Source organism: Heterocephalus glaber, unplaced genomic scaffold, assembly GCF_053883595.1.
Source record: "Heterocephalus glaber isolate CG9 unplaced genomic scaffold, H.glaber_assembly_v1.0 deba00001594, whole genome shotgun sequence".
Taxonomy (NCBI): domain Eukaryota; kingdom Metazoa; phylum Chordata; class Mammalia; order Rodentia; family Bathyergidae; genus Heterocephalus; species Heterocephalus glaber.
The window spans coordinates 6,390,136-6,410,349 of NW_028258369.1; the positions used below are offsets into that span (position 1 = coordinate 6,390,136).

The 20,214-nt window shown below is 43.4% G+C and overlaps 2 protein-coding genes and 1 non-coding gene across 6 annotated transcripts in view; all 3 read left to right on the forward strand.

Moving 5' to 3' along the window:
- The window catches only part of Apoo (apolipoprotein O), a 70,714-nt gene extending 63,548 nt beyond the window's left edge, over positions 1-7,166 (forward strand). For 3 of the 4 annotated variants that reach the window (XM_087193626.1, XM_087193624.1, XM_087193628.1), the window contains 2 exons: positions 1,818-1,883; positions 6,910-7,166. In XM_087193626.1, the coding sequence (XP_087049752.1) occupies positions 1,818-1,853 (36 nt within the window). In that variant the 3' untranslated portion in view covers positions 1,854-1,883; positions 6,910-7,166. The remainder of the gene's footprint in view (positions 1-1,817; positions 1,884-6,909) is intronic. The other variant, XM_087193625.1, reaches the window with a different exon arrangement.
- Positions 7,167-7,320: 154 nt separating this feature from the next.
- On the forward strand, positions 7,321-13,665 carry LOC147823250 (large ribosomal subunit protein uL16-like). The gene has a single exon (XM_087193629.1). It carries the CDS (start codon positions 11,495-11,497, stop codon positions 11,903-11,905), a length of 411 nt encoding a protein of 136 aa, XP_087049755.1. The 5' UTR covers positions 7,321-11,494; the 3' UTR covers positions 11,906-13,665.
- Positions 11,410-11,544, forward strand: LOC147823251 (small nucleolar RNA SNORA70). The gene has a single exon (XR_015444168.1). It is a non-coding gene; the product is annotated as a small nucleolar RNA SNORA70 (small nucleolar RNA).
- Positions 13,666-20,214: the final 6,549 nt, after the last annotated feature.

Genomic DNA, 20,214 nt, shown 5'->3' on the forward strand with positions numbered 1-20,214 from the left:
TACATGTGCACACGCATGGGGGAAGGGGTGGGAAGAGACTCTGGAGGCAGAGGCTGAGGGCCCAGATACTGGGACCTATAGAGCTCTTGGGCCTGAGCCTTGGATGTTGATCCACCAAGTGATGCATCTGGCCTCGGTCCCCAGAACTCCACAAGTGGATGCATTATGTAAATATAGTGACCACAGTTCATCATTCAGCTGGGTGTGGTGGTGAGTGCCTGTAATCCTCAGGAGGCTGAGGCAAGAGGATCACTGTGAGTTTGAGGCCAGCCTGGGCTACATAGTGAGTTCAAGACCAGCCTGAACCACATAGTGAGACCCTGACTCAAAAAGCCAAAACCAAAACAAAATAATTCGTCATCCTTGTGAGGGGGGACACTATTAATTATGCTGGGACATGGGTAGAAAACAGTTCCTAGAGACCAGTTTTCAACCACTCCAATAAGCCTCAAAGTTGTCTAGAAAGCAGGCTTTGAAATGACAGGGTCAGTCACATGTTCTTCTTTGTTACCTCTCATCTCTGTCAGGCCTGGCCTAAACCAACAGGACAAAGCAAACATGCTGCTTTCAGCAAACAACAGCAGCTTCTCAGTAAATAGGGCAAATGGACTCAAAATGTATACAACCCCCCTAGTGCCGAGAAGTCCAGTGGTTGTCTACACACCTGAGCAGACCGTACTTGGGCAGCTAAGTCATAAATATTTCACCCCAGGTTCCTTGGCCCCTTGGATACCTATATAAGCCTAATTCCTTTCCCAGTTAATTGTTAATATCTCTCTCCTAGTGTTAGCCCATCCACTCACAGATGAAATCTCTCCCAGCTCTCTCTCTCGCAATGTGAGCCCATCCACACACGGATGTGATAAACTTGGTTTGTCCCAGCTGGCTGCTAGAATCTCCTGATTTTAGTCCCCATTCACTGGAAGAAACTTTTCTTTCAAAGCCTGTTATGACAGTGGATTCTTTATGACAGTCTCCCTCTCCAATGAGCACCTCTGAGAGGGCCCCCAGGAGAAGCAGTGCACCATCCTCTGCCCAGCTGCAGCCTTTCGTTTTGCAGCCCGCCAGCTCATGAGAGCTTGGATCTTTGATGTCAAGCAGGCCTTATTAACGTGATTTCAGAATTAAAGCCTTTAAAACTTACAGGAAAGAAAGCAAGGCCTTAAACATGTAGCACATGAACTTTTCCCACCAGAAACTTCCTACAGCGCTTCTCAGGGAGGCATGAGCTAATTATATGTTCCCGGATGCTGGCCAGGTGCAGCGTGGGTGCGGTCCAATTTAAACCTCTGTCAGAGTAAGCAGGTTTGGGGAATTGGCCCTCTGGTGGGTGCTGCATGGAGCGAGTACCTACAAGAAGAAACTTCCCACAGATATAAAGCCCCCTTCAGCCATGACAGCGGCATGCAGTAGTGAATCTCTTTCAGAAACAAATGTTTTCACAGTTGGTTGGATTTTTAATAGAGTCGACCGTTTGGATTGATGGAGCTTTATTTCCTGTTCTCAGGCCCAAGTCACTCCCTAGAGCAGGGCCCTGGGGTGCTCTAGTTTCTCTTTCAGCTTACTCAGAAATGGGTCACTTTGCATTACCATAATAGTTAATACACTTTACTGCAACTGCAAGCCCAGCAAAGAATTTGGGATCTCATTGTCCTCCTCTACTCCTCTCCTCAGCCGTTCACTAAAACGGCACAGACCTCCCTTCCCTAAAATAGTAATATTTATTGTTTGCATTCAGCCAAATACTGAAGCCACTTTTGAGGTGCTTCACTATTTCTTTTCAAACTGCATTAAAGCTCTTGCTTTTGTTTTATAAGCCAGGAAATGTGAAGAGTTCACCTGGAAATAAGTAGAAAACTCCATCTTCTGCCCATTTTAATCAGGTAAAGAACAAGAAAACTCTGGTTATTTTCAACATTATTCGTGCCAGCTAAAATTACTTGTCTTTAATTAATTTAATTTAATTAATTACAGCCATTTCACCTTGATGTGGAAACTTTTTATTCCATCTCTAATTTCTAGGCTTAAGTGCCATGACTTATTTAATTGTGTTTGTTCCCAAGAACTACCTGGGGTCCTTAGACCACCTAGAACCAGACAGTTGCAATTTGTCTACAAATCTGTTTCAAACAGTTGAAAAGTGCTATTATTTCTGACGTTTATTTTTTTCAAACTATGCTTTCTTATCATAAACACACTTGGATTCATCTAATACTTGTTCAAATAAATACTTGTTGAGCGCATGACTATTACAGTGAAGCTCAAGATTATGTAGCGATATTATCTTAAGTGACACAGGCAATTTTGTTAATTATTACTAGGCATAATTATTCTATTCCTTCTTTAATGACTAGATAACCTGAAGCTAGAGAAACAGGATATTAGATGAAGTCAGAAAAGCAGTGAGATTTCTTTTGATCTTTGCTCAAATTTATTATCTATTTTAATTTATTTGCTCAGTATTTCCTTATCAAGCACCTGCTAAATACAAAATTACTAGTTAATATTATTTTGTGTATATATTAAGAATTGTAATATAATATCTTGTGATTTCCTGATAATTAAAGATTATATTGAATTTGAAACCTAGATATTCAACTACAGGAAAATGGTTTAATTATAGTATATCCATAAGGAGGAGGAGGGTTCTGTTTCAGTGATATTTAATTGCATGGGAGCAGGTACAAAATTATAAAATGGAGAAAAAATGTAGTATGATACATTATTAGACCAAAAGGTATAACAGAAAATTTAAGTGTACATCTTTCAGGTAATATGATTTTTACATTTTTTCCCTTATAATTTTGAAATTTTTTCAATATTTTGAAAATTTTCTCCCATTAATATGAATTTTCTTTTATAATCAGATTTTGTTGTTTTGCACTGCTAGGGGTTAAACCCAGGGCCTTTGCACATGCTAGGCAAGTGCTCTACCACTGAGCTACATCCCCAGCCCTCCTTATTTTTTCTTCTGAGATAGAGTCTTACTAGGTTCCCAGGGAGGGCTCTAACTTGTGATCTCCGCACCCCCGACACACACACACACACACACACACACACGCTCCCCACAGTGGTTGTGAGTGTAGGCAAGCACCACCATGACCGGTTCAATCAGAAAATTTCTTAAAACCGTGCAATATTCATCACCAATCATGGTGACTATTTAAAATTCATGAAAACCCTGGGTTTGAGGGTTTTCTTTAAGCAGTCTCCATTTATTATAGAGTCATATTAACTTAAAATTGGAGGGGCCAGTTGGCCCAGTCCCCAGCCTCTGGCACAATCCCCTGTCACCCTGTGTATGCGCTCATTTTGTGGGGTGGTAACAGCCCACAGGGCAGCCATCTTTGGAGAGTTAGGAAGCTGTTTCTTCTACTAAGCAAAAATCTGTTCCCTTGTGACCCCAAAGCAGTGGTCCTGATGAAAAACAAGTCTAGTTCCTCTGTTACATTTATAGTAATGACAAAGTCAGTAGTTAGCAGATAGTGCTCTGTGAACAACTTAGTGGATAAACTTGGAGTTTGTTAAAAGGTAGAGGCCCAAGCCTACTCTGGAATCTGCAGTGAGAAAGGATTAGAATGGAGACTATAAGGTGAGCAGCCAGAGAGCCACACATCCTCCAGATTTATGTTGAATGTGGTTGTATTTCTCTACCTGGACAGTGAGACATCAAAGAGAGAGTTAGGCAGAGGCAGGAGGATCACTGTGAGTTTGAGGCCAGCCTGGGCTACATAGTGAGACTCTGACTCAAAAGAAAAAAAAAAAGAGAAAGTTGGTAATTATCCATTTCAGTGTCTAGAGATATTCTGCACCAGAGTTCAGCTTACTGTATATACAAGCTTGATCTCATTCTTGATCTTTCTTTTAGATCTTTATTGAAGGTATAGTTTTTCATTATAAAAGCAATGCATATTTGTTGTCAAAAAGGATGTTGTTTCCGACGCCTGCCTTGCAAGCACAAGGTCCTGAGTTCAGTCCCTGGTACCAAAAAAAAAAAGGATGTTGTTAGGTGATTTTTTGGGGGGTGGTGCTGAGGTTTGAACCTAGGGCGTTTGCACATGCTAAGCAAATGTTCTACCAACAAGCTACACCCTCAGCTCCATTTTTTTTTTTTTTTTTTGCTGGTACTGGGGATTGAGCCTGGGGCCTTTGTACTGAGCTATATAGCTATATCTCAAGCCCCTTTTACATTTTTACTTTGAGACAAAGTCTCCCTAAATCACTTAGCTGCCCAGGATGAGTCTGAATTTGCAGTCATCCGGGCTCAGTCTCCCAGAATGCGGGGATTACAGTTGTGCACCATCACACCCAGCTAGTATTTTAATAGCTTGTCTTATTTCTATTCTTTCCCATAGGTAATTTCTGTTCATAGTTTCATATATCATTTCAGACTTTTTAGTGTGTGTATATACAAATGGATGCTTTTGGTGTTTTGACAAAATGAGATCATATACTTCATGTTGTTCTGCAAGTACACAGAAAACTCCCTGGAGGCACATAATTATAATTTTATTATCACACCTAAAAAAATTAACACTCTTTCCTTGATAGCATCTAATATCCAGTCAGTATACAGATTTCCTGATTGTCTCATTAATAACTTTTTATAGTTGGTTTGTTGAACCAGGATTCAAACAAGTTCTGCTTCTTGCATTTGCTCTTAAGTCTCTTTCGCTTATTTATTTGTTTTTATTTGTTTTTGTTTTGTTTTTTTTGCGGAACTGGGGATGTAACCCAGGACTTGCTTATTCTAAGCAAGCGCTCTACCACTGAGCTGCATCACCAGTGCTAAGGCTCTTTTAAGCTTGCCATTTATTTGTTGAAAAGCCTGGCTTATTTGTACTTTAGAATTTTCCATGCTCTGGCTGTAGCTGAATACATTCATTTAGTGTTACTCCACTTGTCTCTTGGTTTCTTTCTTCTCTGTATTTCCCATAAACTAGTAGTTGGGTCTGAAGGCTTACTCAGATTTAGGGTCCAGTTTTTGGTACGAATACTTCATAGGCAGTGCTTTGTTTAGCTCTGTTGAATGAGTGGATAAATTTGCTTTTTTTCACTTAATATACTACTGGTATGTACAGCCTTGTCAGTATGTACAGATCCACCTCATTCTTTCTTTATTTACTTAATGATTTAATAGTATGGACGACTACCATGGTCAATATGGGTTGCTTAGTGGGTTTTTATGGGGGAGATTGTTTTGGTTTTTGGATTGTTTGGTACTTGGGAATTAAAGTCAGGGCCTTCACACTGAGCTACATCCCTATCCTTTTTTAATGTTTTATTTTGAAATAGGGTCTCACTAAGTTGCCCAGGCTGGGCTCAAAATTGTGATCTTCCTGCCTCAGCCTTCCAGAGTGCTGGGATTATAGGTGTGTGCCACCATGCCTGGCTTCTCAACTTTTAGTTTTTAACAATGCACTAAATCTATTAAATTCTTAGGAAGCCAAAAAGCAGATTAATAAACTGAGATCGAGGCAGGAGGATCACTGTGAGTTCCAGGCCAGCCTAGGCTACATAGTGAGTTCAAGGCCAGCCTGAATTACATGGCAAGACCCTGTCTCAAAAGCAAACAAACAAATAAAACCATAAATAAATAAATGCTGAGAAAAGATAAGCTAGTAGTTTACACGTTTTTGGATTTTTTTTTTCTTGTTTTTTGGTTACAGAGTCTAGCTGTGTAATTCAGACTGGCCTTGAACTTAGTATGTAGTCCAGGATGCCCTTAAACTTGTGGTGATCTTACTGTCTCCGCCTTCTGGGATTACAGGCATGCACCACTGCACCTGGCTGTAAGTTTTGGTTTTATATTAAAAGATTAAATTGAGTAGTCATTGGCCTGTAAAATATTAGCCTGGGAATGGAGCTCAGTGATAGTGCTTGCCCAGCATGTGTAAGGCCCAGATTCCATCCCCAGCACTGCAAAAATAGAAAATGTTTGTAAAGCTCAAATTGTTACATATACAGTGTTCATTACACATGAAGGAAAAAGCCATCTGGAGAAAACTTGGTTTGTCCTTGGCATGTCTTTGAATTTACATGTGTTTTGTTCCAGAAAAGGTTAAAAGAAAGACAGGTGACAAGAGGAGAGATATGCATCTGACTGAGGCTGATAAGTCATGTGCTCTCCAGCACATATATGGGAATATAGTTTGATCAAGGGGAGAGATTTGAGGTGTGCCCTGAACCACTGGGGCATTTGTTTTGTATATATTCATTCATCTGTCTTAGTTACTTTCTTCATCACTGAGAAACAATACCCAACACTTGAAAATTAAGAGAGGAAAGGGTTATTTTGGCTCACAATTCATAAAGGTTTAAGTCCATAGTTGGCTGGCTCTAAGGCAGGGTGGCATGGCAGACGGGTGTCACAGAGGAGAAACAGTCCGTGTCATGGTGGCAAGAAGCAGAGAGGAATCAAAGGAGGAGGAGGGAGATAGACTTCCAGGCCATGCCCCCAGTGACCATCCCCTCCAACCAGGCTTCACCTCCCCATATCACATTTAGCTATAACCTCCTCAGTGGACTACTCCACTGATGAATATCACACACCCATGATTCAGTCACCTCCCAGAAGCCCCACCTATGAGCACATGAGGCTTTGGGGGACATCTAGGTGTAAACCATAACATCATCCATCTGTTTCATTTTGCTCAGATACACAGCCATTTGACAGTCTGAATGTAGTAATGATGGAGCATAAAGCCTTTATGAGTTTTAGTTTAAGCATCTGAAATGGGAATAATGGCTGTTTTCTCTGGCTCGTGATCCTTATAGTCATATAATAGTAATATATATATTTTATATGATTTCTCTATTTAAATTTTTAAGAATTTCAAACTGCAAACTTTTAAGTTGTTTTTAGTTTTTATTCACAGTTTACTTATATTTTCCTTTTTTTTCTTTTAGTTGTAGGAAACATTGGAAACTCCAGACAGTAAATCAGTATTTCTACAAAAAAATGACAGAGAAGCAGACTGAATGTAGAAAACTGGCTTCCTTCTTCAGGAAAAACTATACTAGGCCTTTTTGTTATCTTGGGTGATGCCATACTGCAAGGGACTAATCTGAAATCCTTTCACCTAAAGATAGTGTATAAGCCTTAGAACACCTTGTTCTCATGTCGCTATTTATGTACATAATTAAAATCCAAAGGGAAAAAACAAGGGTTGTCCTGTTTTCTTTACTGATATCCCTGAGTGACAGTATAAGTGTGGCAGGTACTCGTGTGTGTGTGTGTGTGTGTGTGTGTATGCACAAGAGCACACATGCTGGGCACTGTGTGTGTGTGCACTAAAGACGATTGTTACTTCTTCTTAGGGCAGTGGCAGCTGGCAGCCTGCAGTTTGAGCCCCACAACTCAGAGGAGAGTAGAAGAGAGGTGTCTGGAGCTAAGAGACAATGCTTCAAAACCCAGCACCAGGATCAAACCCTGTAAGGTATGCAATTTGCCTGTACTAATTAGAAGCCGCACAAAAGAAAACAGAGTGACCCTTGTCATTGCTGACACCTCCCTGCTTGGACAGCTCTCCCTTTTCCTGAGTGCTATTGAGACTCCTAGTGAAGCAGTGCCAGTCCTCAGCAATGGATGGTGGCTCTGTGGCTGCATGTGTGGCTCTGTGTGCGTGGCTTGTGGCCTTCTCCTCTGTGCCCCCTGCATGCACACTTCATGGAGCCCTGTTCCCAGGACCAGTGGGATCAGCAGGAGTCTTTTTTGGCTTCTGAACCAGCCAAGAAGGATGGTAGGAGCACATTATGAGGAAGAGAATTGAGAATTTCCAAATTTCACTGAGCATGGTGGTAGCACACACTTGTAATCTCAGCACTCGGGGGGGCTAAAGCAGGAGGATCACCACAAGTTCAAGGCCAACCTGGGCATATAGTGAGTTCAAGGCCAGCCTGAACTACATAGTAAGACCCTTGCTCCAAAAAAATAAATAAATAAATTCCAGATTTCAATCAGATTTGAAAACTCTAAGCTTTTGTCTTCATGTACTGTCAGTGTACTTCCTAATTGCTGATCTTCCAGAATCAATAGCAGTTGGGAAGACAGCAAGCACAAATGGACGTGCTCGGACTAATTTAAAATCAGTATATTTAATAGTGCCAACGTGCATCATTAGTGGATTCATGACCAGAAGCAACTTTGTCCCTAGAATAACTCCCCTGGTCACACCCGAGTCTTTTATGCTGCAGTACCTTTGTGTTCTGGATCAGTGACTCGCGTACATCAAGTCATACCCAAATTTTAATATCTGGTTACTACTTTAGGCTGCCTCCATTGGTTGGGCTCCCTAGGTCACCTTGGCAAAGTAGAGATTCCTGGAGTCTTTCCATTGGGATTGGTCAATCTGCAGACAAGAAGAAATAGCCTGCACCTCACCATGCTTGGGGGATTATCAGTAGGGACTTGAGTGCCACCTGACTATAAGGTATTCCTTCGAGTGGCAACCCTTAAGTCACTACTGAAACATTGCTTCGAAATCTCTTAATGCCTTCATGGAATGCTGAAGTTAGGTGTGTCCCGGATCAGTCCCCTAGGAAGGAGCCCGGGATCAGTGTTAGTGTCACCGGACTGAGTCTCAACCCACCCCGTGTAGCAGACTCACTGACTCCTAGCACAGGAATAGGATTTTCAGGACTCAGTGGAGGGAGGCACAGGTAGAGATGATTAGGTAGAGATAGGTTATAGGATGCGCTCAAGAGGGGAGTGAGGGTGCCCAGAGAAATGAGACGCTTCGTGGTTTGGGACTGAGTCCGTTTATACTTTCCCTATGGGGTGAAAAGCTAGGGATAAAAGTGCCTGCCCATTCCCTCTCTCCTGAAAGGGTACTGGCCCGTCAGCTCCAGCTTCACCTGTTGTTCACTCTTCATGGGGCCGATCCGATGCACAGCCTTCTGGTGGGTCTGGTAGGGCACAGGTGTAAATCTGGTCGAGGACTGTTAGCATGGGGCTGTCTCAGGCCACCTTGGCCAAGACCTGGAAGCTGCAGTCTTACCAAGTGTGATTTTAGTGATGATTTCCTTTCTCCTCCCTATCTTCTCTTTCTTCTACCCCACCGAATTTGTAGAGCAGAGGATTAGCCCCCACCTCCCAAGCAGGACAACTAAATTGCCCTTTGAATTCTTTTTCATTTATGGATGGTGGCCCCTAAGATCTTTTCATGGTTGTTTGTATTCAGTGTTTCTTTTTATATTTCACATTTTTCATGTGCCTCCCTGTACTCTGAACTATAGGGTATATAAAATATGCATATTTGGGGGCTGAGGTGTAGCTCGGTGCTTGAAAACGTCTGAGGCTCTGAGTTAAATCTCTAGCACCAAAAAAGAAAAAGAAAATTCTTATGTTTCTCTAATGCAAAGTGCCTTTTTCTTATTTGTTTGGTTTTGGAGGGGTTTTTTTGGAGACAGGGTCTCGCTATGTAGTTCAGGCTGGCCTTGAACTCACTATATACATAGCCCAGGCTGGCCTCAATTGCACTCATGGTGATCCTCCTGCCTCAGCTTCCCGAGTGCTAGGATTACAGGTGTGTGCCACCACACCTGGCTTCAAAGTACTGTTTTATATCTTTCCTCCCTTGACTTATTTCTGACCTTAGTACATTTATACTGTTTTTTTCTTACCCACAGTACTGTCTCCTTACTTCCCTATGTTTTATTCCATCCTCTCTGGTCATTTCTCCTTGCGATAGAACTGTGACTCTCCATCCACTTTATCTGCAATTTAACAGCTCTGAGTAACTTCAGGGCTGTTGGAGGGAGTATTCGCCACTTTCTAGAGTAATGTAAGCTCCCCTGAGAGATAAATGTGATGTGGTTTGTTCTGTGATAACGGATTCCTAGAAAAGACTGCTTTGTGGGAAATCAGGATTTAAAAGCAGTTGTTTGGATGGGAAAAAATAAAGGGACGGGGCACTAAAGAAGGCCTTGATCAATTTTGTCACCTTTATTATACCTCGGGACCAAAGCAGAACAATAGGGCATCATAGAGCCCACGGCCAGCTGCAGCCCCAGGTGGCCGCACCTGGGCCACCAGCTCCAAAGCTTTTGTCCTGACTTTGGTGTGGATCATGGCCCGGTGGTGGCCAGGGTGATACAGTGCATTGTCCTAGTGAAGGAATCAGTGATCTGTGCAGATAGCCTATGTGAAATGCAGTAGGCAAAATGTTGTGTTCACATATACACATGGAAAAATATGGCTTGCCCAGGGTTGAATAGCATATTAATGAATTGGGTGTGGTGGTGCACACCTACAATCCCAGTGCTCTGGGAGGCTGAGGCAGGAAGATTGCAAGTTCCAGCCCAGTCTGGTCAACTTAATGACTTAGTGAGACTCATGTCTCAAAAAAATGAATAATAAAGTACTGGGGATGTAGCTCAGTGCAACAGCCCTGGGGTTCAATCCCTAGTACTGCAAAAAAAAAAAGAAAAATAAAGAAATTAATGACAGTTAAAATTAGGTCATGGAGTGAGTATGACTGACTTTTATGAGTATAAAAATATAATTCAAAAACAATGAATTTAGAGAAATAAATTCGGTGGTCATTAGATGATGGGCATCGTTGTGTTTAATGAGTGTAGTTTGCGCTTATCATTTGGCAAAGGCTGGATGTTTAGAGAGTGCTTTGCTTCATGACCAGCGTTATTCATGCCTGTTGTATAAAGTGAATGATTTACTGTGAGTATGAAAGTTTTCACTTTTCAGTTCGATATTCTTATGCACTCGAATGCAGGAACATTCTGGGAGGATCTGCGCTACATTTCTAGGACTTTCTTGGACTTCTCTTTCAAGGCTCGATTTTCATTAACAGCAAACATTTGAAGTAATGGTTTGTTCACCACTGCGTGAAAGAAACTTCCTTAAGGTTTGGATTCTCACCCCGGAAACCTTCTGCCTGATGTGACCTTTCCCTCTGTTCGAGTTCCAAGCCAGCGAGTAGCCACGCATAATATGGTCCTGAGGTCCAATGAGTTCAGACTCCAGATACAGCAGAAGAGCAGGCTTAGTTATGTTTAGGAAATGATGGTCAAGGAGATTTCTGCTTGGAAGAAGAGTTTGTTTTTGAAAAGCAAGCATTTCATTTCACATTTGGTTCACTTAGCAAGCCTGTGTAAGTTGCTTTTATCTTTTTAATCAAACACAGGGCTTTGTTGCTGACTCCAGAGAGCAAAAGAATAGCCAAGGGAGTGATTTCTCTCTCTGCCCTCCCCCAGCCTGAGAAATAGCCTTCACCAAGATGCATATAGTCCAGCCCAGCGTGGTGGCGCATGCCTGTCATCAGGATGCCAGCACTCAGGAGGCTGAGACAGGAGTATAGCTGCAAGTTCGAGGCCAACCTGGACCACATTGTGAGTTCAAGGCCAGCTTGAACTACTTAGTGAGACCTTGTTTCAAAAAACAAAAAGACATTGCAGTCAATTAAGCCGACTGGGTTCCTCTGCTGGTGGGTGCCCAGTGTGTAGTGGCTGTGAACAGCAATCTCCTCGGTAGCATATGTGGCCTGTTGCTTGTATGGGCTGCCCCAAGGGACCTTGGAGACACTGCTTCCAGGTGGATGTTTGTTATCTGACCTCCTGCCTTCCCCAATCTAGGCTCCAGACAGGCATGGGAGGTGCCTTTGGGAAGCCCCAGGGCACAGTGGGGAGGGTTCACATTGGACAGGTCATGTCCATCTGCACCAAGCTGCAGAACAAGGAACATGTGATCGAGGCTTTACTCAGGGCCAAGTTCAAGTTCCCTGGCTGCCAGAAGATTCACATCTCCAAGAAGTGGGGCTTCACCAAGTTCAGTGCAGATGAATTTGAAGACCTGGTGGCTGAGAAGCGCCTCATCCCTGATGGCTGCATGGTGAAATACATCCTGAACCACGGTCGCCTGGACAAGTGGTGGGCCTTGCACTCCTGAAGGCTTCCACTGTGCCGCCCCTCCCTCCTAACAAGTTCATCAATAAATCTTATCTCTGCCCCCAAAAACAAAACGAACAAACAAAAAGACAAAACAAAACAAAAGAAGTGAATAGTTCCATGGTGAACAAACCCAACTCACTGTAGAGGAATACCCTGTGAGACTCCTACTTCAATGGCAATGTGGAAGATGGAAGGAAGATAGAAAGCAAAAATGAGGAAACCATGGGATTCAAAGGCTGCTCCCCACACTCACAAGTAAACACATAATGAGTCCCTGAAATGCTTCAATTTTATTAGGAGTGACCCCAAGATTTGTGTATGGTCAGTAGAATGATCTTAAATGTATTGTTCTTTACAGGGAATGCATCAAGGTTTAACTAACCATCTAGCTGGGCATAGTGGTGCACACCTGTAATCCCAGTACTCCGGAGGCTGAGGCAGAAGGATTACAAATTTGAGGCCAGCCTGTTCTACATGGCAAGATGCTGTCTAAAAAAAAAACTGATTTATCTAAAATATCTTTTCTAATTTATGAGGACATGGACTCCAGGTAACAGTGGTATCTGAATTCACTCATTACTTGCTCCTGAAACCCCAGCAAGACAAGAGAAAATTGATTTTTCTTTTAAACAAGGTCTTACTGTGTTGCTGAGGCTGGCCTTCAAATTGCCATCCTGCCTCAGCCTATCCAGTAGCTGGGACTACAAGAATCTATTACTATGCCTGCTAGGAAAGGGACTTTTGTTTTTGTTTAGTGCAGGCGTTGGGTTTTGGGTTGGGGGGGTTGCTTTGTTTTGTTTTGAGACAGGATCTCACTATGTAGCGCAGGCTGGCCTCAGACTAACAGCAGTCCTCCTGCCTCAGCCTTCTGAGTGCTAGGATCACAGGCGTGCACCACCACACCCATCTAGGAAAAGGACTTTTAAAATGGCATTAGCACACAGGTGTGGGAGCAGACAGAGCTTGATCAGTGGGTACTGAGTTAGAGCTGGGAGCAAGAAGTGCTGGTGGGCTATTTCATGGTGGAGTGACTATGGATTACAGTTGTATACTATGTATTTCACAAAGCTAGAAGAAAGGAATTTGACTTTTCACCATGAAGAGATGATAAATGTAAAAAAAAAGAAAGGAAATGATAATGCTTGAGGAGATAGCTACATTTGCCCTGACTTGAGCATTATATCAAACAATCCATCACATGGTACCCCAAATACATGGGCAGCTTTTATAGTTTTATACATCAGCCAAAAGATAAATGGACCGAGAGTGTAGCTCAGTGGTAGAGTGTATGCTTGGCATTCAATGCTCAGCACAAACACACCCTCATTTTTAATGTTTTGAGACAGGGTCTTCTTTTGTAGTTCAGGCTGGTCCTCAACTCACTATGTAGCCCAGGCTGGCCTCAAATTCTCAGCGATCCTCCTGCCTCAACCTCCTGAACGCTGGGATTATATAGGTAGGAGCCACCACCATGTCTGGCCATTTTAAATTTAAGATTCAAAAGATAGCATTAGCACATAAGAAAAGGATGAGGGAGGGAGACAGAAGACTTTTTTTTTTCTTTGTTACACATGTAGCACAACTGCTTAATTTCTGAAACTGTGCCCACATAACACTGATAGAAATAAAAATAATGATGGGCCGGGGATTTAGCTCAGTGGCATCACACCTGCCTTGCAAGCACAAGGTCCTGAGTTTGATCCCCAGTACCAAAAAAAAAAAGAAAGAAAGAAAAATAATGAAAATATTTAGAGGTAATTGGGAGGGGTAGGGGAAGGGAAAAAAGGGAAAGGAAAAAATATGAGAAGAGGAAAAAAATGGAAACAAGGTTTTTGCAAATAGGGAAGGGTGGAGGGGGTGAAGGAAGGGCAAGGGAAGGGAAAAAAAAAAGAACCAAGAGACTCATGTAATGGTACAAGATCCCAATGATGAATGTAACTGTATTTTATACCTAAAATGTACCAATAAACTTAATGGGGAAAAAAAAAGGATAGAGATGCAATATGTGTATGTACCAAATGCCCATGATGAATGTATTTATTATGCATTACAAATATATACTAATAAAAAATTAAAATAAAAAAATATTTAGAAACAAACTCTAGAAAGAGTAAGGAAGTTAATATTAAAAGCCTCATATTTACTTTGTAAATTTTGGTGCTCTGTGCCTCTCCACTGGTGCCTCTTCTATAATGAAGTTATACAAGGCATTGCTCCCCATTTTTAATTTTCTTTTACTTATTTGGTTAGGCTTTTGTTGTTTTCTGTGTGTATGTGTGGTGCTTGGGACTGGACCTAGGGCCCCCACACATGCAAGATAAGTGCTCTTCCACTGAGCTACACCCCACCGCTCCCCATTTTTTCTTTTTTTGGTACCAAGGATCGAACCCACGACATTGCGCTTGCGAGGCAGGCACGGTGCCACTGAGCTAAATCCCTGGCCCTACACATTTTAAAAAGTTTTCAAAGGATGTGATGTGTCTTTGTGTCCATGGTATTTTATTGGTCAGATCTCTGATTCATTTTCTGACTCTTGTCAAGAATGTAGCTGTTAAAAACAACACTGCTCACAAGGGAGGCCAGGACCTGTTAGGGGCGTGTTTCCTGGGATTGGAAGTTGTGTCATTCTACACGGAAACCTGTAGTGTACTGCTACCCTTGCCAACGCTCTTCAGAACCAGAAGTGGGGTGATTTGCAGGGCCTTTCCTGCCTCATATACACCATTGCCTCCTGTGTGTGAGGGCGAAGAGGAAAACGTGTCCTTTCCACATCTCCCTAATTTCTCACGCTACCTCTCACTTTGTCTTCCTGGCTCTTTGTGGTTCTGCTGACCTAAAGATGCCTAACTTACAATGAATGGACTTTTTGTGCCCTTGCTGCTGCATGATTTCTGTTTTCTCTGTGGGATACCTCCTGTCTTACGTTTTCATAGGGAGGATTTGAGATCTAGGAGAAGCTTGTACCCTTTCAAAACCTACTTTTTGCCAAGTGTGGTGGTGCGCACCTGTAATGACAGCACTCCAGAAGCTGAGACAGGAGAATCACTGTGAATTTGAGGCCAGTCTGGGTTACATAGTGAGTTCAAGGACAGCCTGAACTACATAGCAGGACACTGTCTCAAAAAACAAAACAAAAAATTTCTACTTTTCTTTTCCTGTCTTTCCTTTTCTTCTTCCATTTCCCCCTCTCCTCCTCCTCCTTCTTCCTCTCTCTCTCTTTCTCTTCTTCTCCTTTCCTCTCTCCCTCTTTCTCTGTTTGTCCTTTTCCTTTTCTCTCCCTCTCCCCTTTCCCCCTCTCTAACCCATGGGCTGGCTCATGCTAGGCAAGGGCTATATCACTGAGCTATAACCCCAGCTCCCAAAACCTTTTAAATTTATTTGTACAGTAAATCCTTGATTTAAAAATGAGTTCCATTCCAGGAGAATTGTATCTGAAAAAGTGAATCTGTTATGGTTTGTGTCTTGATGTCCTCCCAAAGCCTCATGCAGTCATAGGGGGAGCTTTTTCTGGAATTGATTTATGGTGCAATGTTAGGTTCAAAGGTACAAAGGCACTAGGATTGAGGGTGTGAGTGCTACCTAAATTTAAAAAAATAGAGAGAGAGAGAGAGAGAGAGAGAGAGGGAGAGAGGTGCCAGTTAAGATCCTGCTTGTCCTGCTTTAATTAATACGGTTGTTCAATTAGGGTTAATATGAATTTGCATAATAAGGTATGCCATTGTCCTTTAAATATCTCTTAGTAGCTTAATCATACCACTGGACATTATTTACTGGAGTAATACACTTAATTTTGTTTTGTTTCTTAAGATAAGGTCTCACTATGTTGCCCAAGCTGGTGTTGAACTCCTAGGCTCAATCGATCCTCTTGCCTCATCCTCCCAAGTATCTGGGACTATTGGCATGCACCACCAAGCTCGGCTTTAAATTTTCTAATTCCTGGAAAAACTTCACCTCTGTGAAATGATTACTAATTCAGAATGTCACCCAAACTAAAAAAAAAAAAAAATTTGAGACAGGATCTTGCTATGTAGCCCAGGCTGGCCTTGAACTTGTGGTGATCCTCCTGCCTCAGTCTCCCAAGAGCCAAACTAAATTTGAGTGTTTTCTTTTCTTTTTTTTTTTTGGTACCAGGGATCAAACTCAGGACCTTGTGCTTGAGACGCAGGCAGCGGAACCACTGAGCTAAATCCCCAGCCCTTGAGTGTTTTCTTAAGTCTAACATCTGAGCTTGTGTGAGTGGTGTGCCCAGGGCTGGCCCTTGGGAAACTATGCCCCTAGCGCCCAGGCATGTACCCAGCTGTGCCAGCTCACAGGGAATGACCACTTGTGCCAACACCTGGGTCTACTGGGCATCTGGACTTTGGCAGACATCCCTGGGCAGAGGCTCCTACTGCCAGGCCCCGGAACAGTCTTGTTCTAGGTGCGGAGTCTCTAGCTCACCGCCCTGGGAAAGCCTGCCCATGGGCTGCCGCAGAAGGGACAGTTTCGGCATTCCCTCCCAGGCTGAGAAGCCCCTGTGTCTTTCCCCCCTGCTGGTTCTAATCTGCACCCCGCTGTGACAACCAGCTGCTGAGTCCCTTGGAGACCTTTTGTGACTCTTAGGAGCACCCCATCCCCAGCAGCCTGCAAAGACAGCCTTTGCTTTTTTTATGTTATGTCATCTTCCTGCCTGCTTTACAGGGAGAACATAAATAAAAGGACCATTATATTTACATTAAATATTCCCAGGTCACAAGACATTAAAAATCAGTTTTGATTCATCTTCCTTGAGCAAAGAGAAAGTTTTTTGAAAGCCACAGAAGGCTCTGCACTCCCTGTTTTACACCAACTTAACGATTGGGGTTTGGGGCTTTTCGCCTGTCACAGTGGAGCCTTTCTTCCTCCCTCACATATGAGGCCAGCGGCTCCGGCTGGCTCGTGAGCAAATAGGTCATCGCTGCGCCCCATTCAAAAGCCAGGCCTCGTGAAAGCGCTCGTTTGTCTGGCACAGAGCACTGGCGCATTGCAAATATTGTTCCCCTTGGGAGCAGAATGCTAAAGAGCAGTAGTGCACATTTCATCTTAACAATAGTTTAATTGTTTGCTTTTGGATGGTGCTGTAAACATTTCCCTGGGAAGACACTCCCCAAGAGGTAGGACTTTTAGAAGGTTTGGGACCACATACCTAAATGGCAGAGCTAAAACTCTAAGCCTCTCAGAAAACAGCACAGGGGTAAACCTTGGTAACGGAGTGAGATACAACACCAAAAACATGACAAAGTAGATGGATTGGACTACTGCAAAGTTTCAGAATTTTTCTGCCATCAATATCAATGGTCAAAGCTGGGTGCAGTGGTGCACACTTGTAATTGCTGCTACTCAGGAGGCTGAGGCAGGAAGATCACCATGAGTTCGAGGCCAGCCTGGACTACATAGCGAGTTCAAGGCCAGACTAAACTACATAGTGAAACCCTGTCTCAAACAAAACAAAATAAAACAGTAAAAAATAATTCATGGAATATGAGGCAGGGAGCCCCTGCAAGTCATATATCTGATAAGATTTGTATCCAGAATATAAAGAACTTTACAGCTCAATATTTAGAAAAGTTAAAACCAGGCAAATGATGTGAAAAGACATTTTTCAAAAGATATACACTTGAGCGGTGAGCACATGAGAAGGTGTGCACCATCCTTAGTCATCGGGGAAATACACATGAAAGGCACAATGGGTACCCGTTCACACCCTGAGAACAGCTAAAATAAAGAACAATTGTTGACGAGGATGTGGACAAAACAGCCTGGCAGTTCCTCAAATGTTAAGCCAGTGTTATGTGACTCAGCACTTCCAACTTTGGGTCTATACCAGGAGGAATGAAAACACGTCTACACTCACACTTGTCTACAAGTGTCCATAGCAGCATTATTTCCAATAGCCAGGTAACAGAAACAAGCAAATGTCTTGTCGGCTGATGCCGGGGTGCACAGAATGTATTTCCATGCAATGAAGTGTCATCCACCATGAGAAGGATCAAAGGACTGATCGATGCTACATCAATGACACTGAAATCATGCTAAGTGAGAGAGCCCTGTCACAAGAGAGCGTATATTGGGGGGGTTGGTTGTTTTGGCAGGGGTGGGGGGTGTGGTATGGGGATTGAACCTAGAGCCTTCACACTACGTTGCCTCCCAGCCCTTTTTAAATTTTGAGACAGGGTCTTGCTGAGTTGGCCAGGCTGGCCTAGAACTTATGATCCTCCTGCAGCCTCCCAGGTAGCTGGGATTATAGGCATGCACCACCTCACCCAGCAAGAGCATATATCCCATGATCCCATTTATTTGGAATGTCGTAGGTCGGTAGTTGCTTAGGACTTCGAGGAGTGGGAGAGGGTAGAGCATACGAATTGGAGTTCACACAGAGCAACGCGAGGTGCAGGAGACTCGGAACTTGCAGTGCACTGCAGGCGCTTGGTTGGGCGGCAGCGGGCTGGTGAGGGTGGACAAGTGCAGGCTTCAGGCAGGCTTTCTGCTGCTGCAAAGCCTTAGTTCTGTCTGTCTGGCCTTTCACCTGATTGAGTCAGGCCTATGTGGATGAGGTCAACTGATTATGCACGTTGGTCACATCTACAAGACAGATATCCCAGCGGGGCCTCCAGCGGTGTTGGGACACCTGCGGGCTGTGGTCCAGTTGGCACAGGAACCGCCCACAAGGAGGGCGGGAAGGGGCTTCTGCTGGGACTTCTTCTGGGGGCGATGGTTGGATGCCTCTGAATATATTGAAAACAGTTAGCAACGTGAGGTGGTGCACACCTGTAATCCTGGCACGCGGGAGGCTGGGTCATGACAAGTTCAAGGCCAACCTGAACTACATAGTGAGACTCATCCCAAAAAAGAGAAAGAAAATGACTGCACTATACACTTTAAATGGGGGAATTGTAGGGTGTGTGAATTATATCTCATAAAGATGTTTTTATTATTATTTTATTTATTCTTTTGAGACAGGCTCTCACTGTGTAGTTTAGGCTGGACTTGGACTCCTGGTGATCCTCCTGCCTCTGCTTCCTGAGTGCTAGGATTACAGGCTTGTGCCACTACAACCAACAAAGGTGTTTTTGTAGCTCAGTGGTATAGCACGTGCCCAGCATGCTCAAGGCCCGACATAGGTTCAGGTCCCAGGATCACACACACAAAAAATGTATGTGTTTGTAGATCCATGTTCATAGCAGTGCTGCTCACAATGGCCATGAAGTAGAATCAACCTATACGTCCACTGTCAGATGGATGGGGAACGTGGAGTATGTACAAAATAGAACACTCACTCAAACAGGAAGGGAGTAGTGTCACATAGTACAACCTGGATGAACTGTGGGGACACTATGCTAAGTGACATCAACCAGTCACGTGAAGGCAAATTCTGCCAGATTCCACTAATATGAGGTATCTTAAATAGTCCAATTCAGCTGTGCGTGGTGACTCACGCCTGTGATCCCAGCACTCAGGAAGCTGAGGCAGGAGTGTTACAGGAAATAATACCAGAGATGATATATGAAATATTATATTTTCGAACCTGTTAGCTGTATGTACACCAAGTTTTTGTTCTCTAAAAATTGAAGAATGAATTCTAGGAACAAAGGAGGTTAAGAGTAGGAAGATATTGAGCTGGGGATGTAGCTCAGTGGCATCATGCCTGCCTGGCAAGTGCAAGGTCCTGAGTTCAATCCCCAGTACTGCCAAAAAAACCAAAAAGAATAGGAAGATATTTACTGATAGGAAAGCTCCTGAGGGGCGGGAGGGGACCCGAGTGGGTAGCCAGGGACCCCACTTTACAGAGGTTTTATAAGGTAAAACCCACATGGGTACAACGTGGGCCACAGCCATGAACATCCAATAAGTTACAAGTATAGTCACTTAGGTAATGGTGGTCCAGTTGGGAAACGAGTCACATAACAAGCATGGATGGAAAGAACAAAGATTCTCCTAGGAAGTGGTGGGTCCAGAGGTCTCTGGTCACCCCACCACCACCCTGGGGTGGCTGATGTCTGTCTAGACTTCATTAGGCCCAGTGTTTGTTCTTTGAGGAAGTATGTAGGTCTGGTCATCTTGCCTTTATCTTGAGGCCTGGTTTTCAGCCGGTGTGTCTCTGGTCACCACTGTGGTGTGTTTCACCTTTGTCCTGACCCTCTCGAGGACCTAGCCCTATCTGACTGCCTATAATATTTCTACCTGACTCATCTGTCTGTAATAGGAGGATCGCTGTAAGTTCAAGGCCAGTCTGGACTACATAGTGAGTTCAAAGCCAGCCTGAACCAAATAGGGAGATCCTATCTCAAT